The 18417-nt window shown below is 35.9% G+C and overlaps 1 protein-coding gene across 3 annotated transcripts in view; it reads right to left on the bottom strand.

The window, feature by feature from the left end:
* LOC100889062 overlaps positions 1-18417 on the bottom strand; it is a 63109-nt gene that overhangs the window by 29162 nt on the left and 15530 nt on the right. For 2 of the 3 annotated variants that reach the window (XM_030973396.1, XM_030973395.1), the window contains exons 2-14: positions 16587-16681; positions 10828-10916; positions 10282-10361; positions 9496-9577; positions 8077-8156; positions 7440-7555; positions 6895-7019; positions 6305-6376; positions 5546-5715; positions 2838-2922; positions 2157-2293; positions 1472-1640; positions 263-1038 (exon numbers count right to left, since the gene is read on the bottom strand). In XM_030973396.1, coding sequence (XP_030829256.1) covers positions 263-1038; positions 1472-1640; positions 2157-2293; positions 2838-2922; positions 5546-5715; positions 6305-6376; positions 6895-7019; positions 7440-7555; positions 8077-8156; positions 9496-9577; positions 10282-10361; positions 10828-10916; positions 16587-16671 — 2066 coding nt within the window. In that variant the 5' untranslated portion in view covers positions 16672-16681. Of the gene's footprint in view, positions 1-262; positions 1039-1471; positions 1641-2156; positions 2294-2837; positions 2923-5545; positions 5716-6304; positions 6377-6894; positions 7020-7439; positions 7556-8076; positions 8157-9495; positions 9578-10281; positions 10362-10827; positions 10917-16586; positions 16682-18417 lie in introns of those variants that run through there. The other variant, XM_030973397.1, reaches the window with a different exon arrangement.

Here is an 18417-nt window from a genome sequence, read left to right as displayed (position 1 = left end):
ATTTTACACTATTTGTAAATCAACTTCTCAAAATTAAAACATGAAATCTGATGTTGGCAAATCTAGAGTTTTTAAAGCTAGAAACATGATGACGATAAAATATAGAATGAAATTTAATCTAAGATCATCAATAATCTAAATTGTTGCTAGATAATGAAGTAAACTAATTGAAAGGTGAGATTAGTCTTAAATATGACACAACTGACCACTCAAATATTTCCAAGGTAAGTAAAAGATACATATGTATTTTTTCATAGATTACCCAATGACTGAAGATCCAGAGGCTTCACAATGTAGTTGTAGATCTTTTGCACGTACTATGTAGAGCTCTGGTTCTGGCTCTACAATAAAAGCTGGTGGTTCTGGTAGCTCTGACTGTCCTAATTCTTCCATGATCTGTGCTACACTGGCACGGTCTCCAAGAATGTCCTGGGATCCATCAGAAGTCAAGACCACATCACATGATGTTTCTACAGAATTTTCATCAGGAATTGATGTTTCACTGGTAGGAGTGTTGTTGTTTATGTCCAAATCATAGGTTGCTTCCACGTCTGCAGCAATTGCAACAAACTCCTCTTGCTCACCATCTACATCGCCAGTAATGTTCCGACTCACTACCGCCTCTGTCAGGGCTTCTCTTGTAGCGATCACACCGTTGTCCAAATCTTCCCCTTCTACATCAACAACCTCTTCGGCTGCTTCAGTCATTGTAGTCCCAACAATCTGTGGAGAGGTCAGCTTTGCAGGCTCTGTCGGACCTGGCTGAGGAACAACAGATGCAACCACCCCATTTGCATTGATGGTGTTAAACCTTTCTTCCACAGTCTCATCTACTAAACGACCCCTGGTATTGATGGCTTGGTCTTCCAAAGGGTAGTTAATACCATCGGTCAAGGGAGAGGTCTCCCTTTCTTCTGTATCGGGAGGGTCAAGAGGAGCCGTTACTACCTCTGCAGCAGCCAGTATCTGGCTGGATCTCCTGGAGCAGTCTCTTCTCCTCAGACACTCACTGGATAGGCAGCATACATCCTCACATTCCTTTTCAAGAAAAAGGGAAAAGACATTTCACATTCACACGATACATTTTTTAATTACAATTTCTACGGCCTGTCATTTGCAAATTTGTACCTTATTTATGATACTAATGAAAGTAATACATGGAAAAGTTATAGTGATAATACTGAAAGGCTCATTTTCAGCTGATAAATATATGAGCCTACATGACCTATTAACTTTGGATATAACCATAATATCCTCATCTTTGACTGAGGCAATATGATTATACACATACATAGGCAATACAATCCAAGGCCAGTCAACATTATTGAACTATTACAGTCATGACATATATGACTATACATGCACATGAGTATTTAGTGAATGAGTTTAGAAAGTGCCTGGATCAGGAAACAGACCTAGATTAATCTACCACCAAGGAGAGAGTTGATCAACCATTTCTCTTTGCAATTACCTGTGGTTTGCCACAATCACACTCCTCTCCTTCTTCCAACAATCCATTACCACAAAGTGGTCCCCTCGGGATAGCTGGTAGGTCGTTCAGGCAGTCGAGACGACCAACTCTGTAGTGGTTGGCTATCAGTCGTTTGGAACAAGAGGAGAACTTGGTTGGAGGCTGCTTTCTAAGAATACAGATGAAAAATATGATCCTTCTTGTTACAGCTCTATCCCTGTTGCATGTTGTTGTTCGTTTACACCTTATTATAATTACATGTATTCAATTTTGCTGTAAAGGAATATAATACCACAACAACCAACTGAACTTCTTACCTGATATAGGGGAGTACAGTATTAAGCTAGAAGGGTGAGAATAATTCCTTTTGGTATGTTATACCCTAGCATTGGAAACTTGAAATTGTGTAAAACATAAGAATCTTTGCAAGGTAGTTTTCACATCCTTCATACTTCAATATAGATCCACTCATCAAATCACTTGAACTTGGATTAATTCGTAAACGAGTAATTGAAAGACAATGAATATGTTGATTATAATTTTTGAAAACATATGCTAAAAAAATGAGATAAGATCATACTCTTTGGTAAATTAACTGACCTTTCTTCATGTGATATCAACTAACTTCAAACAAACTCATTAATCTATTCTGGATTTTCAACTAATTTTGCTATCTGTGACGTACCTTTTGACAACATCCATGACACAGTATCCAGTATCATCATCACAGCTACAGTCTTGACTATCATGCATGAGTCCAATGTTATGACCAATGCTATGTGCTGCATCACTAGCAATCTGAACAATGTCATCTGTGTAATCCTGTCAAGAATCAATACATCAACAAAGTGTTATAAAGAAATAAACTGCCTTATCCAAATGAGAACTGTAATAACAACATCCATCCCAACCGTCTTTTTTATTGGTACCATGGTCTAGTGGATGAGTCTATCACATGATTAACTGATTGAGTCCATTGGCAAGACATTAATCTACTACATTTGCCACTCTCCATCCAGGTGTGGTAAAAGGGTATTTGGCAGGAAGTTATACCTTGAATGCTTTCAGTGTTCCAGGGAAACGGGGGCTAAAGCCAGCATGTGTCTGACATCATAATTTGCGATAAAATTCATGTCTATGTAAAAGTTGGATACTCCAAATGTCCCAAACAGATACTTGACAATCAATTAAAATGTGGTACACAGTACATTCATACAAGAAAAAATTTGTTATGTGATATTAAGATAAAGACACATGATTACATAAAAACAGAACCATGTTTATCAAAAATATTTGGAACCTCACAATAAAGAATGCTGGAACCATTCAGTATCTGTGGATCAAGGACAATCAACGTTGAACTTACTTCAAGGATTGCAGCAGAGTGTGATTGTGAACACATCTCTCCATGGTATGTATGAGCCTTCATGTGATGCATAAACGTGGTTCCTCTGTAAAACAACAACAACAAACAATCGTAATTTCAGTTTCTATGAACATTTCTACTCAGAACAACTTGGGATGCTCTGTAACAGGGCTCCACACTATCTCCTAATTAAATGAGGGTCTGGAGACTGGGATGATACTCTGGTGTCCCTTTTGCAACATGATGCCCCTGTGTTTATTTTTGTAATTTTAAGGGTCAAGAGTAAAAGTTTTGGGGCCTGTATGTACTGGACTCTTGTTAGTATCAAGCCCTTCTCTACTGTATGCATATACCCAAAGGTAAATATCAACATTAAAAATTCACACCACTGTATATTAATACATACATTTTGGTGGATGGCCCATGGGTGATTGTTAGGTGGTCACAACAACATAGCATGAATACAAAAAATGTACCAGATGGTAATGTACAAAAACGTTACTTATAAAGCGCTTACCACCGAACCAGATGGTAATGTACAAAACAATCATTCTAATCTACAGTACTTGAGGTTTGGGGATCAAAGATTTGAATTCTGCTTAAAAAAGCTTATGCACACATTCATCTAACATCACTGGCATTAACAAGATTCTCTCATAGTTCTGTAAAGCTTTCAAATTCATCTTGCAAGTATAGACACAAAGAAATCTAGAGTATGGTACAGAATTTGGAGACCAAGTTGTAAATAATGTGATATAAATGTGCATATCGAGAGGGATTATTCTTCAAACTGCCTGAACTTGCTTGTACAGGTATAAAGCACATTCATCAGTAGGCATGGTTACTAAAGTACATAGATATAGCTCAAAATAAGCAAGAGTGGCAACTAGCCAGATTGACATATTTATTTGCCCTAGTTTCTTAAAAACAAAAACAAAACAAAAATAAAACAAACAAAACAAGACCAGATAGACAAATCTGCAAGGGCATCTATACTATTTATAAATCTTGTATAAGTACATGTACTTTTTCAACTATTGTAATACATCCTGCTTTTTATTATAATACATCACACCTACACTAAGTAGGAATCATGGTAGTTAGATTTCCTTGGCCAAATAAAGGAAATGTCTAAGGTTGAAAACAGATTTGAAAATTACCAGATGGCTTCAACAAAAAACAAGTTGACCACAATATCCCTTGGTATCACTGTGACCTGACAATATTTAAACATAAGAACTGTTGACACTTCAGTTATGGAAGACAAAAAAGACTAAAATACCTTGAGAATCAAATTTTCAGTTTATCAAATTACAGCGATACTGGTTTCTCTTTGACCCAATTAAAAGAGGAGGTAATTTTCAATAGGCCAAGGTAGCTAAGCAATGGTTAGTGGCATAAAAAGAGGCATCCAGAATGCAAAAGTGCTATTGTTAGCTCTGTCAAGTTAAATTATAATTCAACTTATATCTGAATAACAGTTTTTGTATTATTTAATCTGATGGAGTCAGTAAAATATGTATTGCAGACTGGCAGTCTGAGTGACCTTGTCTCATACCTTACCTACCACATGTATTATGTCAGTATATCTGATGACTCTATCAAGCCAATACCCTAGTAAAGCTTGAAACAGACACAAATTGATTAATACTTGGTAACATATGGGCCATACCTTGGAGTTGTTGATACACTAACTCTACACACTAACATTATGGTATTGCCTCTATGAAATGAAATAAGGATCTCTCACAATCTTCTCATTTGTGTTGCAGATGCATCTTTACATGGCAGAATATTTCGCTAAGTTACCAATACTTTAGTCTAAATATCCACTGTGGACTGAAATACATAAGCGTACAATGTAATGAGGCCATCCACACTATACCCAGATAAGATCTAATACAATGCAGATCTTTCCCAATTTCCTTTAGGAAGAAGGAAGAACAAGTGACAGATTTATGGATTTGTCTGTGGATGTGTTTATTTGTTCATGGAATCCGTTTCATCTAAATATGGCTCCCAAATAAAGGTCAATGATCTCTGAAGAGAAGGTGCTAGTTATTCATTTGGCATGAGAGATTCCCAACTCTTAGGCTGTCAGATGATTAGGGTCAACTATTCCTGCAGGAGGTCTCAGAATGAACCACTCTTGAAAACACATCTGGCATTGATTTTTATGTTTGATGGGAGGAAACATGCATGAAATGCATAATGTTGAAAATGTATAACAACAAACAAATAACTCCTATTAGAGCATTAATTTCAGAAAATTGTATCAACGTTATGCCAAAATAATTTTGTCTAGAGCACCCCGGCTGAAACACGCTGCACCAGATCATGACCTTTAAGTTTGACTGGTAGCATGTATACTACAACTCTCAATAAGGCAAGACAAACTATGTTCTAAATCTATTCACGTTCTATTTCTGTGATACACATTCTACTTAGAGATCATGTCCATGTTATTTCTGCTCCATTTCATACCAATTTTGGAATCATTTTGGTTCATTTTCTTTGATGCTTTGGAAATGTCTGCCACAAACTTCTACCCATTGGCTAGTAAATTCTCTCGGTCCCTCAATGCAAGAACCATCCCGGGCCCATAATCAATGCGTTAAAAGCAGTGCTTCTCTACAACCTTCATGGTACCATCTTGTTCTAGTATAAAATCTAACCTGGGAAATATTTTTATAATTATGTCTACTTACGATATGAGGAGAGCAAAGTCATGTGACTGTTGAGGTAAGAGCACTTCCTCTCTCCATGTCAAGAAGTTATCCAGAGTGGTGTATACATCAGAGCTCACTGTTATCTCATCACCTTCATTCCATACTTCACTACCAACAAGCGATATTGTAATGTTGACATCTTGAAACACCTACATTAAATAATCAACAATAAGCTCATCAACACTTGTTAACGCTAATTTAGAATGTCAATTTAAGTTGAGATGAAGTAGAAAAAACAAGGTTATTACCTCTATGGACTGGTTATTGAGCACTACACGTTCATCTCACGGTTATGTACATAAAAGAATTGTGGACTAATCTTTATGTATCTTAAACTATTCTGTTATAAGATTGAAATTTTCAACAACAAAAATAAAAATTTGACAACCATTTGACACTGACTTGGAAATATTTACAGAACACATTGCATGAGAGATATTCAATATACAAGTGATTTCCCTTTTTAGTTACTCATTGCTTGGTGCACTTTTTTACATACAAGTCAGCAACAGTAACAATAACAATAACAGATACAGATTACTGTTTCTAGAATAATTGTGATCAGATGCATGCTAGAACACCTTTCATAAGACCGCCATTAAAATCATACAAAAGATCACATCGTATCAACCTCTGTTATCACAATTAAATTTCTAAAGCTTTGATTAAGATCATCATGAAATAAATGTAATTATTATCTACTGTATACTATAAAACAATAATTGAGAAGAAGATTACCTTTGCTAGGAGGTGAGTAAGCGTACTTGACATATTTCTCAAGGTCTCTGAGTTCCTATTGCTGTCCAAAAACTGAGAGAAAGGAAGGTTGAGTTTTAAAAATTGATCATCAGAAAAAAGACATTCTGATAATAAATGTTTGAAACTCTAAAAGACTGGAGAAGTCTAAAAACATTGTAGTTTAAAAGTCATGTTCCATTCTGGCACGCCTCTCATTCAATGTTTCCATGAATTTTGAATTTTATGTAAGAATTTAAACCACCCCCCCCCCCTCTCTCTCTCTCTCTCTCTCCTTCTATCTCACTAGAGCATCATACTTCAGTTTCTGACATCTAGGGTATAAAAACGATTTATGTAGCCAAAAACACAGATGAATGTTAAAGTTCATATTTTGAATAACAAGGTGATTATCAAAATCCATCTTCAAAAAGAAAAAGAAGTGTACCATAATTTAAATCTAACAATTTATGATAAACTTCACTAGCATCACAGAAAAATGATGCCTCATTACACCATTTCTCCTAGGTATACTATTATTTTTCCAAGTATTATTATGCAAAGATAGTTTTGACGGTTTGCAAATTCAATACCTGTTGATGGTCATGTACAATGTACAACTCTAGGTACTTGTTTTCCAGTTGAATAGCAGAGGGCTGTGTGATCTGCCTGACTTGTCTTCTCCATCGCTTCCAGAACTTCCCTGGAGGATCCTGCCCTGAAACAAGTCAGTTTTATTCAATGTCTAGATCTACTGCCCAATAATACCAAGTTATCTTTGAGCATGAATTATGTGACTTTAGGTGTACATAAAACTACAAATCATGACACAATTGAAAACTTAATGTATATTTTATTTGCTGTTACGATTTGGATGTACACAAGATGGTCAATATATCTGGCAATCATTGCATAAAGATGTTTAGAGTTTTAGGGATATTATTGAGCACAAACAAAATGACTATTTCTGAAAGTTAACATACTTTTGCTTTGCCTACTTTAAACTCATATTATCTACTTGAAAGGCATACATTAATAGAACACACAAGGATTATGGCAACATTTTACACACATGGTCACAATAGACAAGTCATTTAAATAGTTTTCATAATAGGCAATAAATTCTTTTCCAACTCACTTCTTTCATGACGGGGTCTTTCAACCGAAGTCAGTCTTGTGAATCGATGTAATACAGGACTTTCCTTTGTTGCTTCAGTGATGATGTAAGTGTAATTTCCATCATAGATGGTGCCACTTCAGATTTAAAGGAAAAATATATATATATTCATCTGCATTGTGAATGAAATTTGAGAAAGACTTCCTTTTGTGACAGCCACCCAAGTTGAAAGAAAAAAAATATGGGTACAGCTGAGAATGATATTTCTAATAAAAAACATGATAAAATAGGGTTAGGGTTAGTGTTGGTGTGTTAGATGACTAGTGACCTGTATAGTCGTTATTTACATGTTGATGTTTTTTTTGCTCTATTTTCAAGATGATGAAATTTTGAACCAATGTGAACACACCACTTTGAATATTCATAAAATAGAAAACAGCTTAAATTGTTAAAGGTCTTTTAACATCATAAAGTCAAGGGCAAGAAATAGTATGTGAAAACTTTTTTTTTTAAAGGTACATTTCAATAATACTAGACTAGGGTCTGGACTAGTTTATATTTATCTTTTTATATTAATAGTAAACTAGTATACCTTACAAATGTAAGCTACTACCAAAGACAACAAACAGGCACTGTTTTTCTTTTGCAGATTTCTTACCATATGCTTCCTGAAGAGGCATCTAGAAAAACGAAAGATTTTCTCCTTCCACGAATATTACCGTGAAAAAAGCATCCGTCCTGTAAAAAAGTTTTATAAACAAAAATAAACCATTAATAATACACTACCTAACTCCAGGGAGCTCCGTCGCCAGAGCTCGTAAAGAAAAACAAATTAAAAGTACTGCGCCTGCGTACTTTCTCTTCGCCATGTTGAATCGACAATTCAACATGGATGAATCGTCGGCCGGGTAAGGACGAAGAATTGAACCCTTTTTCCCATTGAAGACTTCTTCAAAATCAAACTATAATTTCAAGTAGATCTAGTTGGAACGATGCCCAGAGGAGTAAAAAAAATATCGAAAGTCAAAATTGTAATTACTACCTCTTCATATTTCGAAAAAATGTGACCCAACACGCTGTTTGAATCGTTTTCCTGTACGAGCTCTGGAGCTCCGACGCCTTCGGCGTCGGCGTCTGAGCTGAGCTCCCTCGAGTTATACACTACCTTGCAGACAGAATAAGCAATACATGGGACTGTAATAACATTGTGGACAAGTCAAAGGCACAATATCCTTTATCATCGGGCTTACCAGCACATCTAAATTAGATCTTGACTTGATAAGACAAATACCATCAAGATCAATTATATGATTTCATAATATCATTAGCTTAAGACCTCGAATAGTTACCTTTTATGGACTGCGCTTCATTCAATCACAAACTTTCGGGAAATCAGCTGTGAGATTGTGCGCTTGCGTAGTATGACCACCATAGAACAAAGTATGTTTTTCAGAGTAAGAACTAATGATATATCAGGGTCGGAGTTGGGATTAACTCCCTGGATTTATCTAGGTGAAATAAAACAATCTACATATCCTGCATATCATTCATACAATTTGCTCAATCCATCCAAGATTTGCAAATTTTAGAAAGAAAGAAGAAAACAACTTATTGTTGATTAACAAGGTGAGCAAACTAGGTCCTCTAAAAAGAATAGACCCTCCTGAATCAGTCTCTTTTAAAATGATATTTTAATCATTTTGTGTGATGAAACAAATTGGAAAGTTGTCTAGTATACGTCACAGTGAGACTACCGATTCAGCCATTTTGAAGTACACATACAAAAGTCATGTATATAAAGTAATTACAATTTTCTTATGTTTTTGTCCCATTTTATTCAAACTAACATCATTCTGCTTCTAATTCTTTACGTTTCCATTTTAGAGTAATTGTCTATTAAGGTTGGATTTTCCTGTAATGCCTCGGCATTGCTGTTTTGCTGTTTTATCAAAATAAAAAAAATGTCCCTAGAATATATAATAAAGAAAAGACATAACCATTGAGTAAACGAACAACAAGAAAAAAGAAAAAAAGAAAAGGAGAACAAACTCAATCTGATTAGAATACCAATACTTACGGACAGTGTTGTTTTACGTCTAAAAGGTTTATCAAGCGCTCTGTATATTGTTTCTACGGTTGACTGCAAAACAGAATAATTCCTGTGATGAAAGACAAGTTGAACTATAAACTGTATTTTAGGCCAATACGTATTTCACACGAATGCAATGTTTAACCTTTATACTAGTTTGAATATAGATACTTCGCCATTTTGAAGAAAATTCTCGATTTTTTAAAATTTGCCGAAATGATATTACTAGATAAAAAGATAGCCAAGTGATAATCCAATATCTTTGGGATACGTCTCTGTGGTTGGAATGTTCTGATTAAAAAAATCAGAGTTTTATGAAAATATATCGAGCATTGCCGCTCGTAGGCCTGATTACATTCAGTTTACACTAAAAAGTAATTTAGAGACATACTAGTAATCACATTTACACATACAGGGCAATACATTCAATTCAATTTAAAGTTTATTCAACACTCTTCATAAAAACATTTAAAACATACAAATACAGAATGGAGTTATAAAAAATATTTAAAAAACACAAGAAAGTGATAACAAATACAATGGCAATTTATAAGAGCATTTGGGATAGGCAGAAAGGAGGGAAGTTCCTTATATAAAAGCATACCCCTAAAAACACACATACAGGAAAACGAGAACAAAAAAAAACTGAACAAAAAATAAAGAACATATTAAAACTTACTATCATCCACGATCACAGAGTATTAAAAAAAATATATCAGAAATTTGCCCATACTATTGATACTGATTATTATACTTGTTTAACATATTTCATACCTTGATTTTTGAACATCCAATACAAAGTCTTGCCCGAAAGCCGCTATGTAAACTGTCGTTTCGTTGTATGACCGCAATACCTGTATGATTCAAAACATTGGTTATCTAACTATAAGTGACGAATAATTATATTCGTTTGACGCATTAAATAGTTTTCTTGTTTTGTCAGTGATTAACATATTAAAGATGGAGTCGGGCCCTAAATGTATAGGGACTTTATAAAAGATAATGACTGTTACTGTGTGAAAAGTCTATGAGGTAAGTTGCAGCTATATAGCTGTATATGTTAATTATACTCGTTCATTAAAAGAGCCATCACCGACATTTAAAGTTTAACCGTGTTTTCTAATGCTCATTCAATATATAAAACACACAAACGATAATTAAAACGGGTATTAACAGTTAGTATGGCAAGATAATAATTTAATTGTTTTGATATTAAGCAAGCAAACGGATCAAACAACATGAATATACAATTACTAAATAATATACACACACACACAAATTGATCAAGGATGACATTTATAAAAAATAAAAAAAACTGACCTTACTAGTAGCATACGTCCCTGATAACATCAGAGGCACCTGAGTAGATGAAGATTGGGTGTCTTGATGACGATGGGAATTAGCGAGAACTGCCAGTCAGGAAAAATAAAACGAAACAATATCTTCTCGTTAACATTATCATCTTTATGAAGAGTAATTTGACCATGATTCTCTCGAAATGTCTTCAACCTTAATGTGAAGTGGCGTATCTAGGATTTTCTGTCCATGGTGGGAAGGGGGGGGGGGGCAAAGTCAGAAACATTTCTGACTAGAAGAAGGGTGTCCCCGGATTCGCCACTGATGTATATCTTAATCTATAATATAACGATTGTAAAGATTGTATTAATTGTTATTGAACTATGTTTTTGCTGAATATGATATTTGTTTCAATATATGCCCCCCCCCCCCCATGCTAAATAATACAAATTTCCATTGCTTTGACACAACAATGCATGAACATAATTATGGACCTTAAACCAAGATACACCCACTTGAACAGCAAAACTCTATCTTGTGACTCTTCGGGTCCACCTGATCAAGTGTCTCTGATTAGACTCAAATTACCCTCATCATTTATTAATTTCTTTCCCTGTCTGGGGACAATCATCTATGTGCAAATCTTTCTCGTATGGCGGAAATTAATCAGGATGGGTTTGCTTGACAAGGGGACGGTGAAAGATGATGAAAAACATCCTTGACATTGCAACTATAGAATCAACATAATATGGATCCAATTATGGGCTAACTAGAACATGGTGTCTCAAATAGGTCGTTCTAATTCTGCCAACGCCTGACCGCTTACCCTAACTGTATAGCTCCAAGAAAGTTGAGCAGTAACTCAAACAGATATGAATTATTAAGAGACAAATCAAAGTAGCACACGGGTTTGTTCTTATTCTTTTGTTTTTGTGGATATCCGAATTTATACAGAGACAGATGCTGTAATATCTAAAAATGGTAGGGTGTGATATTCTTCGGACGGTAATTTCTTTTCGGAGCACATTTCGCAAATTCCGCCAACCATCTCTAGCCGGTTACATGTCATACAAATCTCTGACAACAAAAACGAATCAAAAACAAAAGAAAGAGAAGGAGGAGGAGGAGGAGATAAAGTATTTTATAAAAAATCACCGAAAGGTTACAGACCCACATGGTATCTCAAACACGCAATCTGTGGATCATCACTGGTATCGAATTATTCAAACTTCTTTTTAGGTATAGTGAAAGTGACAAAATGTATCCCTGTCTCCAGCTACTTCTTGAGTCACAAGATGTTTTCTGTTTGTCCCAACAGATGAAATGTATAACGGGTAACAGATTTAAAAGCAATGTGTTTTAACCTCCAAGAGGATGTCGGGGCCGGGGGTGGGTGGGGTGAGACTTCACCCCCTCAGCCTTCGCCATTTACGTCTATGTAAACAATCTGTAGTATACTATACAAACAAAAATCGACCGATATCCTCTTCGTTTGATTTTTCCTTCTCCTTATCATTCTTATTTTTGTGAAAATTACTATTGTTGATTCTCTCCCACTGCTCTCATTCACACACTTCATCGGGGGCGTAATACTATTTATCAGTCAACCAATCACCATTTAAAGATAAATGATAAATTGACTATTGAAATCAAGCTGGAATTCCCTGCTGGTCTGAAAATGTCCCTGGGATGAAGATTTTTGTCCTTTTGGGTGTGATTTATGATTGATATGTGAAGAGGGTTCGATCCAGGAGCTAACAGAGGGCGTCACATCAGGTCACAAAGGGGATGATCCTCTAGATAGATGACATGTCAAAACCATCATCGTGTAGTCTAAAGGGACAGGAAAAATCCTTCCCTTGACGTGATTTGTAGAGTTTGCATTCTATTTTTTATATTTCAAAAATCTGTAAGGCATTATCTTTGAATTCGCCCCTTTATTAATCGAATGACATATTTTTCCTTTTAACAATTTATTCTTTTGCTTGCCAGTTTATACTTTTTTCTTCAAATACTTGTGTATTCCGTGTGTTTCCCATCTTTTTCATATGCAGTAGAAATCGATGATTCAGGCAGTATCGAAAGGCGCGTATACCGTCCCATTGATAATAGACATCCTTAAATTCCATATTTCAGTCTTATTATAAAGGTTACATTGATAAAAACAGGAGCTTTCTTGATAAGCAATAGCATCCCTTCTCCAGACTCTACAGTTAGTGATAACTTTGCATCCAGTCATTAAAGATTACTGTCTACAATCTACTGACAACTATCTGTTTTATATACAGTGCTTTCATTCCATGCTCCCTCTAAATTAATTTCCCCTACAAAGAAAAAGATAAGTTGTACAATTTCATAGTAATCATAAGACCATATCATAGTCATGTCAACTTTCGAAAGTAACTATTTGTATTCGTTCTTAATTCTACACTTGGCGCCATTAATTTTGAGGTTACCAGCAAATGCTGGATGAGAAGACTAGAGGATGTGATTTGATCTTCGCACCTGGCAAACACGATTAACCTGTGTCAATTGGAAGCAGCATGCGTCTAAATACCCTACAAATTGGGCTTGCAAGAGTTCAGGTATGGTGGTCCTACTTTATGATTTTTCGAGCCCCAAACACCCCATTCATCGAGCTTTTATTTCTCCAAATGTACTCTTCCTATATCTGGACTCCACATTACCCAACTCTATCCCCGTTTCTCTTATCCACCTACACGGCGCATCAAGACTGTTTGAATAACTCTGGCATAAAATAACAGACCATTTCCAAGATAGAATCATGTAAAAGAAGAAAAAAGTAGTTGTACGTGCTCACCCATAATGGTAGGAATGGAGTTTGTTTTAAAACTTTACGATTGTTATAGTTTTATTTTCAACCAAATTCCTCTTCTAGTGTTCATCATTTAGTTTCCTCTGAAACAGGTTATACACATTATTCTATTATATAGCGTGTTTCATGAATCCTCAAAGGTTCGGATGTTTCAAGATATTCAAGCTTTGAAGTAATTTTGACATACTTTGCTAACATAATGTACGAAGTGAGATTCTGAAGTTGGCATATAGGATCTAGAACCTATTCGTAGGAATTTCTCCATACCTGTACCAATTTAATACCTGGGTGGACAGTGGAAAATGTTGATCAATGTCTTGCTAAAGAAGATTAGGGACTTGAACCACGAACCATTGTGATCCACAGTCCGACGACATGTCCACTAGGCCACGACACTTACTTATTCACAAGGGTTTCAACATGCGAAAGACAGGGAAACATTTTCAAAAGTGTGTGTCTGTGTGTGTGGGGCGGGGGAGGGGGGGGGGTGAATGATAGCATTCTCCAATTTGGGGGCGATTTTTACAATACGATTCATCAAAATGCCCCTCCCAAACGCTCCCTCGCAAAGTGCCCCAAAATGCTATAAGCATCTGTTTACGTTCTTGTTCGTTCCATATTTCCATAACAATATCAAAATGTTAAATTTAGTTGTCAAGAGTTCAAAAAATGCACATTATCGATGTAAGTATATAGCTCATTGCATGTTATTTACAAAATTTCGCTCTTCTTCCGAAGGGTCCTATACGGACATAATTTGAAGAGCCATATTTCTGTTTTATTGTTATTTCTTTCCGATTTCGTGATATCATTGTTGAGATATCACATGCACTTTCTTTTTCAAATAGTCTCCTTTATACATCGATGGAAACTCCCCCTTTTCCTTCTTAATTTACGATTGTATATAGGCTACTCTAAAAGGTCTCTACCTGGTTGCTACGCTTGTGCACGGATCTACTCTAAAATGGAAGGGATAAAGATTTGATCCTTGAGATATGACAGACATGTTGACAAAGTCTTTTCCCAGAATAACAGTGTCAAAAGGAATATCCTGTATGAAGATTGTAAGCCGATGGCAGATGATAGTTCAAGGGCCAAAAAGCATCTTCCCAACGGGATTGAATCTTCTTCAAATGCATCTCAAGTTAAGAGGTGGGGGTGGGAAGTAGAGTGGTTGGCAAGGTTTAATTTTGTGTCATGTACTTATATGTTGATATGTAATATGGGATACAAAACGACGTGATATACATGTACATATTATGATATCCTTATTATTCACGAAGCATTTCCAGGATCATACTATTGAGGGAGGGACAGACAATGTATTTGTGCGTTTGTGTGCATGTTTTTTGTTTTTTCTTCTTCTTTTTATTTTTTTATAATAATAATACACAGTTAAAAATTTAGTGAACATGTTGTTTAAAAGTTTAAACAACTGTTGATTAACGGGTGACCTGATCTAAGAGTTGTTTAAAATGTTAAGCAACTCGAGTTGTTTAAAGTTTAAACACTTAGTTGATCAACATTTTGAACAACTTGTTTAAAATCACAATTTAAACAACTGGTGTTGTTTAAAGACGGTTGTTTAAAACGGAGCTGTTGTTCAGTGGGGGTTGTTTACACCAACTGGGTTGTTTAAAGAAAGTTGTTTAAAAAGGAGCTGTTGTTCAGTGGGGGTTGTTTACACCAACTGGGTTGTTTAAAGAAAGTTGTTTAAAAAGGAGCTGTTGTTAAATAATAATAATAATATTGGATTCTTATATAGCGCACGTATCGACCTTGCAAGGTCCTCAAGGCGCTCCAACATTACCCGGCTATGCTAGGCTGCCATAGGACATTAGTTCCGCGGCGGGACTCGAACCGTGGACCTTGTGATCGACAGTCCGGCGACGTTTCCACTCATCCACGACACGTCTACAGCTTGGTTGGCCATGATTTGAAACAAATCTTTTAGCCAACGCGCACTTTACTGGCACGTGACACATGACGTCATATGTAAACAACACTGTCTAAAAGCTCTCGTATAGTAAATAAAGCAGTCATTAAATTTTAAACAGCGAATGTTTAACAAAATTACTTTCGTTTCGAGCAACATTGTTTACAATTTGTTCAACTGTTGTTTAAGATAGTGTACAACTGTAAGTGAACATCACTTTTTTAAGCAGCGTTTTTACTGTGTAATAATAATAATAATAATATCGAATATTTAGGAGCGCTAAAAACAATAAGTACCATAGCGCTTACAAATACAAATATATGAAAAGAGGACAAAGATGTACAGTACAGGAACTATATCGCATAGATCATTGGGTGAAAAGGTGATTTTTGAGGGATCTTTTCAAGGTGGCAAGACAAGTAATTTCCCTTATGGAAAGAGGGATGCTGTTCCAATTCTTTGATGCAGCTACTGCAAAACGTTTTTCAGCTGCTGAGAGTCTAGATTTGGGAATGATAAATTTACATGTGTCGGTTGCTGAACGAAGATTACGAGTTTGTGTATATTTGGAGGGTGTCATTAAGATATTCAGGTGCCTAATGATTGAGTATTTTGAAAGCATACAAACAGAATGCGTCGGTGGAGAGGTAACCAGTTGAGCTCCTTAAGTAAGGGTGAAGTATGAGTTCTTGACCCAATGCCAAAAATTAATTTAGCGGCACGATTCTGGACAGTTTCAAGGTTCCTTCTATCTTTAGCACATACACAAGTATAAAGACTATTGCAATAATCCAACCTAGAAATAATTAGAGCTCGGACAGCATGGTGACATGAATCTAGGATCGGCGAGAAGCGGCGAGAGTGCATGCTTCCTAATAATATTGAAAACTAACGGTATATTATTACGATGAAATAAATGTGCCCCCCCCCCCTGCCCCCGTAAATGGGTCGAAGCCACTTCAACAGATTAATCGTGTTAAAGCAGGAGATGATGAATAATGTAATTCTCACCTGCAGTCAGAAGGCACGTGATAGAGACGAACACAGTTTGATGAAGCCAACACATCTTCCATCTTCTCGTTATCATGGTGTCCATTATCGTTTATCTGAATAGAAATGAGAGTTAAGTCAAACAGTCATGTTAATAATGAAGATAATGACACATCATTTATGTAGACATTTATAAATGATATAGGCATCGCTTACATTTTTTTTCGGGGGAGGAGGGGGGGGGGGGGCGGGCTCTGAAAGTCTTCCTTCGGATAACATTACAAAACATTATATATCAAATTAAGTACTTGTACTTTTCGATAATGATCATTTATATCTACTCCATATTAAACGAAATCGGAATGCTCACTATTCAGAAAAATTACGCAGAACAGAAGTAGATGTTGACGGCACTGTCACATAATCCAGTCGATTTGAACATCTCCATTCCACATTGCAGCGTGTCACTTTCAATCTCGACTGCACTGCATGGCCCTGCACCAGGTCTGGGGTACACTTCAGACAAGGACCTTTCGCTTGCCTCAAAGTCACAAGAGTAACATATAAATATCTTCTTGAAAATACATTTAACCTTATAAAACCGACCGCAGATTTATTTTATTTTCATTGTCTCGCTCGTGGTTTCCGCAAAAGAGTGCAATTTTAAAACAAAACACACCACTGGGACACCTAGAATCGTCTACAGGTATTCCAACACAGGACAAATTTCATGCTCTGTGAGTTCTGTGAGTATAACATCATCAAAAATAATTCGTGTGAAACCTTTGCTGTTATATCTCAAATCATGTAGCATACAGGGGCCGTGGGCGATTATCGTCTGACCACATCCCTCGCCTAATCCCCCGTGTTCCTGAATACAGATATTTTCTGATCAAAATTAATCATTGTTTTAGAGGTAATTGAGAACATTGTCTGTGGCAGATGAATCATGAAGTAGGTGATGAAGGAAGAGCGAAATGAAAAGTTGGGGAAATATGTTTATCACAAACTGTGTAGGTTATTTTCTCAGACGAATCGTCAAATTAAAGGTTCAAAAGTTGAGAAGGAAACGATATTCTGCTGTCAGAACTTTTGGCTGTTAATAAGAAAAATATGATGGCGTCTATGAATTATGAATTCATGATTCCTAAATGTTGATATATTCGAATTGGGAAAATATGCACGATGAAGAGAGAGATAGAAGTACCCATTGATACAAAATTTAAAAATAGCACTCTATATTTTTGATATAATTATGATCCATAAAGGATAATTTGATATTGATAGAAAGATTTCTCGTCTCCTTCCAGCCTCTCTCTCTCTCTCTCTCTCTCTCTTTATGTATTCACAGAAAAATTGACTCAAGAAACACCAGTCTACTCCGGGGTTCAATTTCATGGATGGTTGTTTTCAACAAACTTCCTTCAAAATTCAACGGGGCGTGTAAAGATCACCAGTGGCTTCCATAAATCATTTTAAAGCAGATAAAGTCCGTAGTTATGAACCACAAACCTACTTGAATATCTACAGGACGTGACAAAATGATACCATTTCTCTCGCAGATTGAAATTGGAATGACACAACCGATATTGGTATATGCCTTTGATATAAACAATGGTCTTGTTAGTGGGATTAAGAAATGTTTGGTTTCAAAAGTGGTTTCAAACGAATGTTGATTTATGGACGGAAAACTTTAAAGGTAGTGTATTCCTTTTGCAGTCAACATCAAAATCTGTAGGACTATGAATTATGAATATATCACGTATTTCCTATCTGTGAAATTAAAACATTAGCAGTATGTCCTAGTATTCAAATTATGCAAAGAAACCCGTTTACTTTCTAGACTTCACTG

This window comes from Strongylocentrotus purpuratus, unplaced genomic scaffold, assembly GCF_000002235.5.
Source record: "Strongylocentrotus purpuratus isolate Spur 01 unplaced genomic scaffold, Spur_5.0 spur5_scaffold_6, whole genome shotgun sequence".
Taxonomy (NCBI): Eukaryota; Metazoa; Echinodermata; class Echinoidea; order Camarodonta; family Strongylocentrotidae; genus Strongylocentrotus; species Strongylocentrotus purpuratus.
Note: the sequence above shows the minus strand (reverse complement) of the source record. Positions and strands in the feature narration are given on the sequence as shown.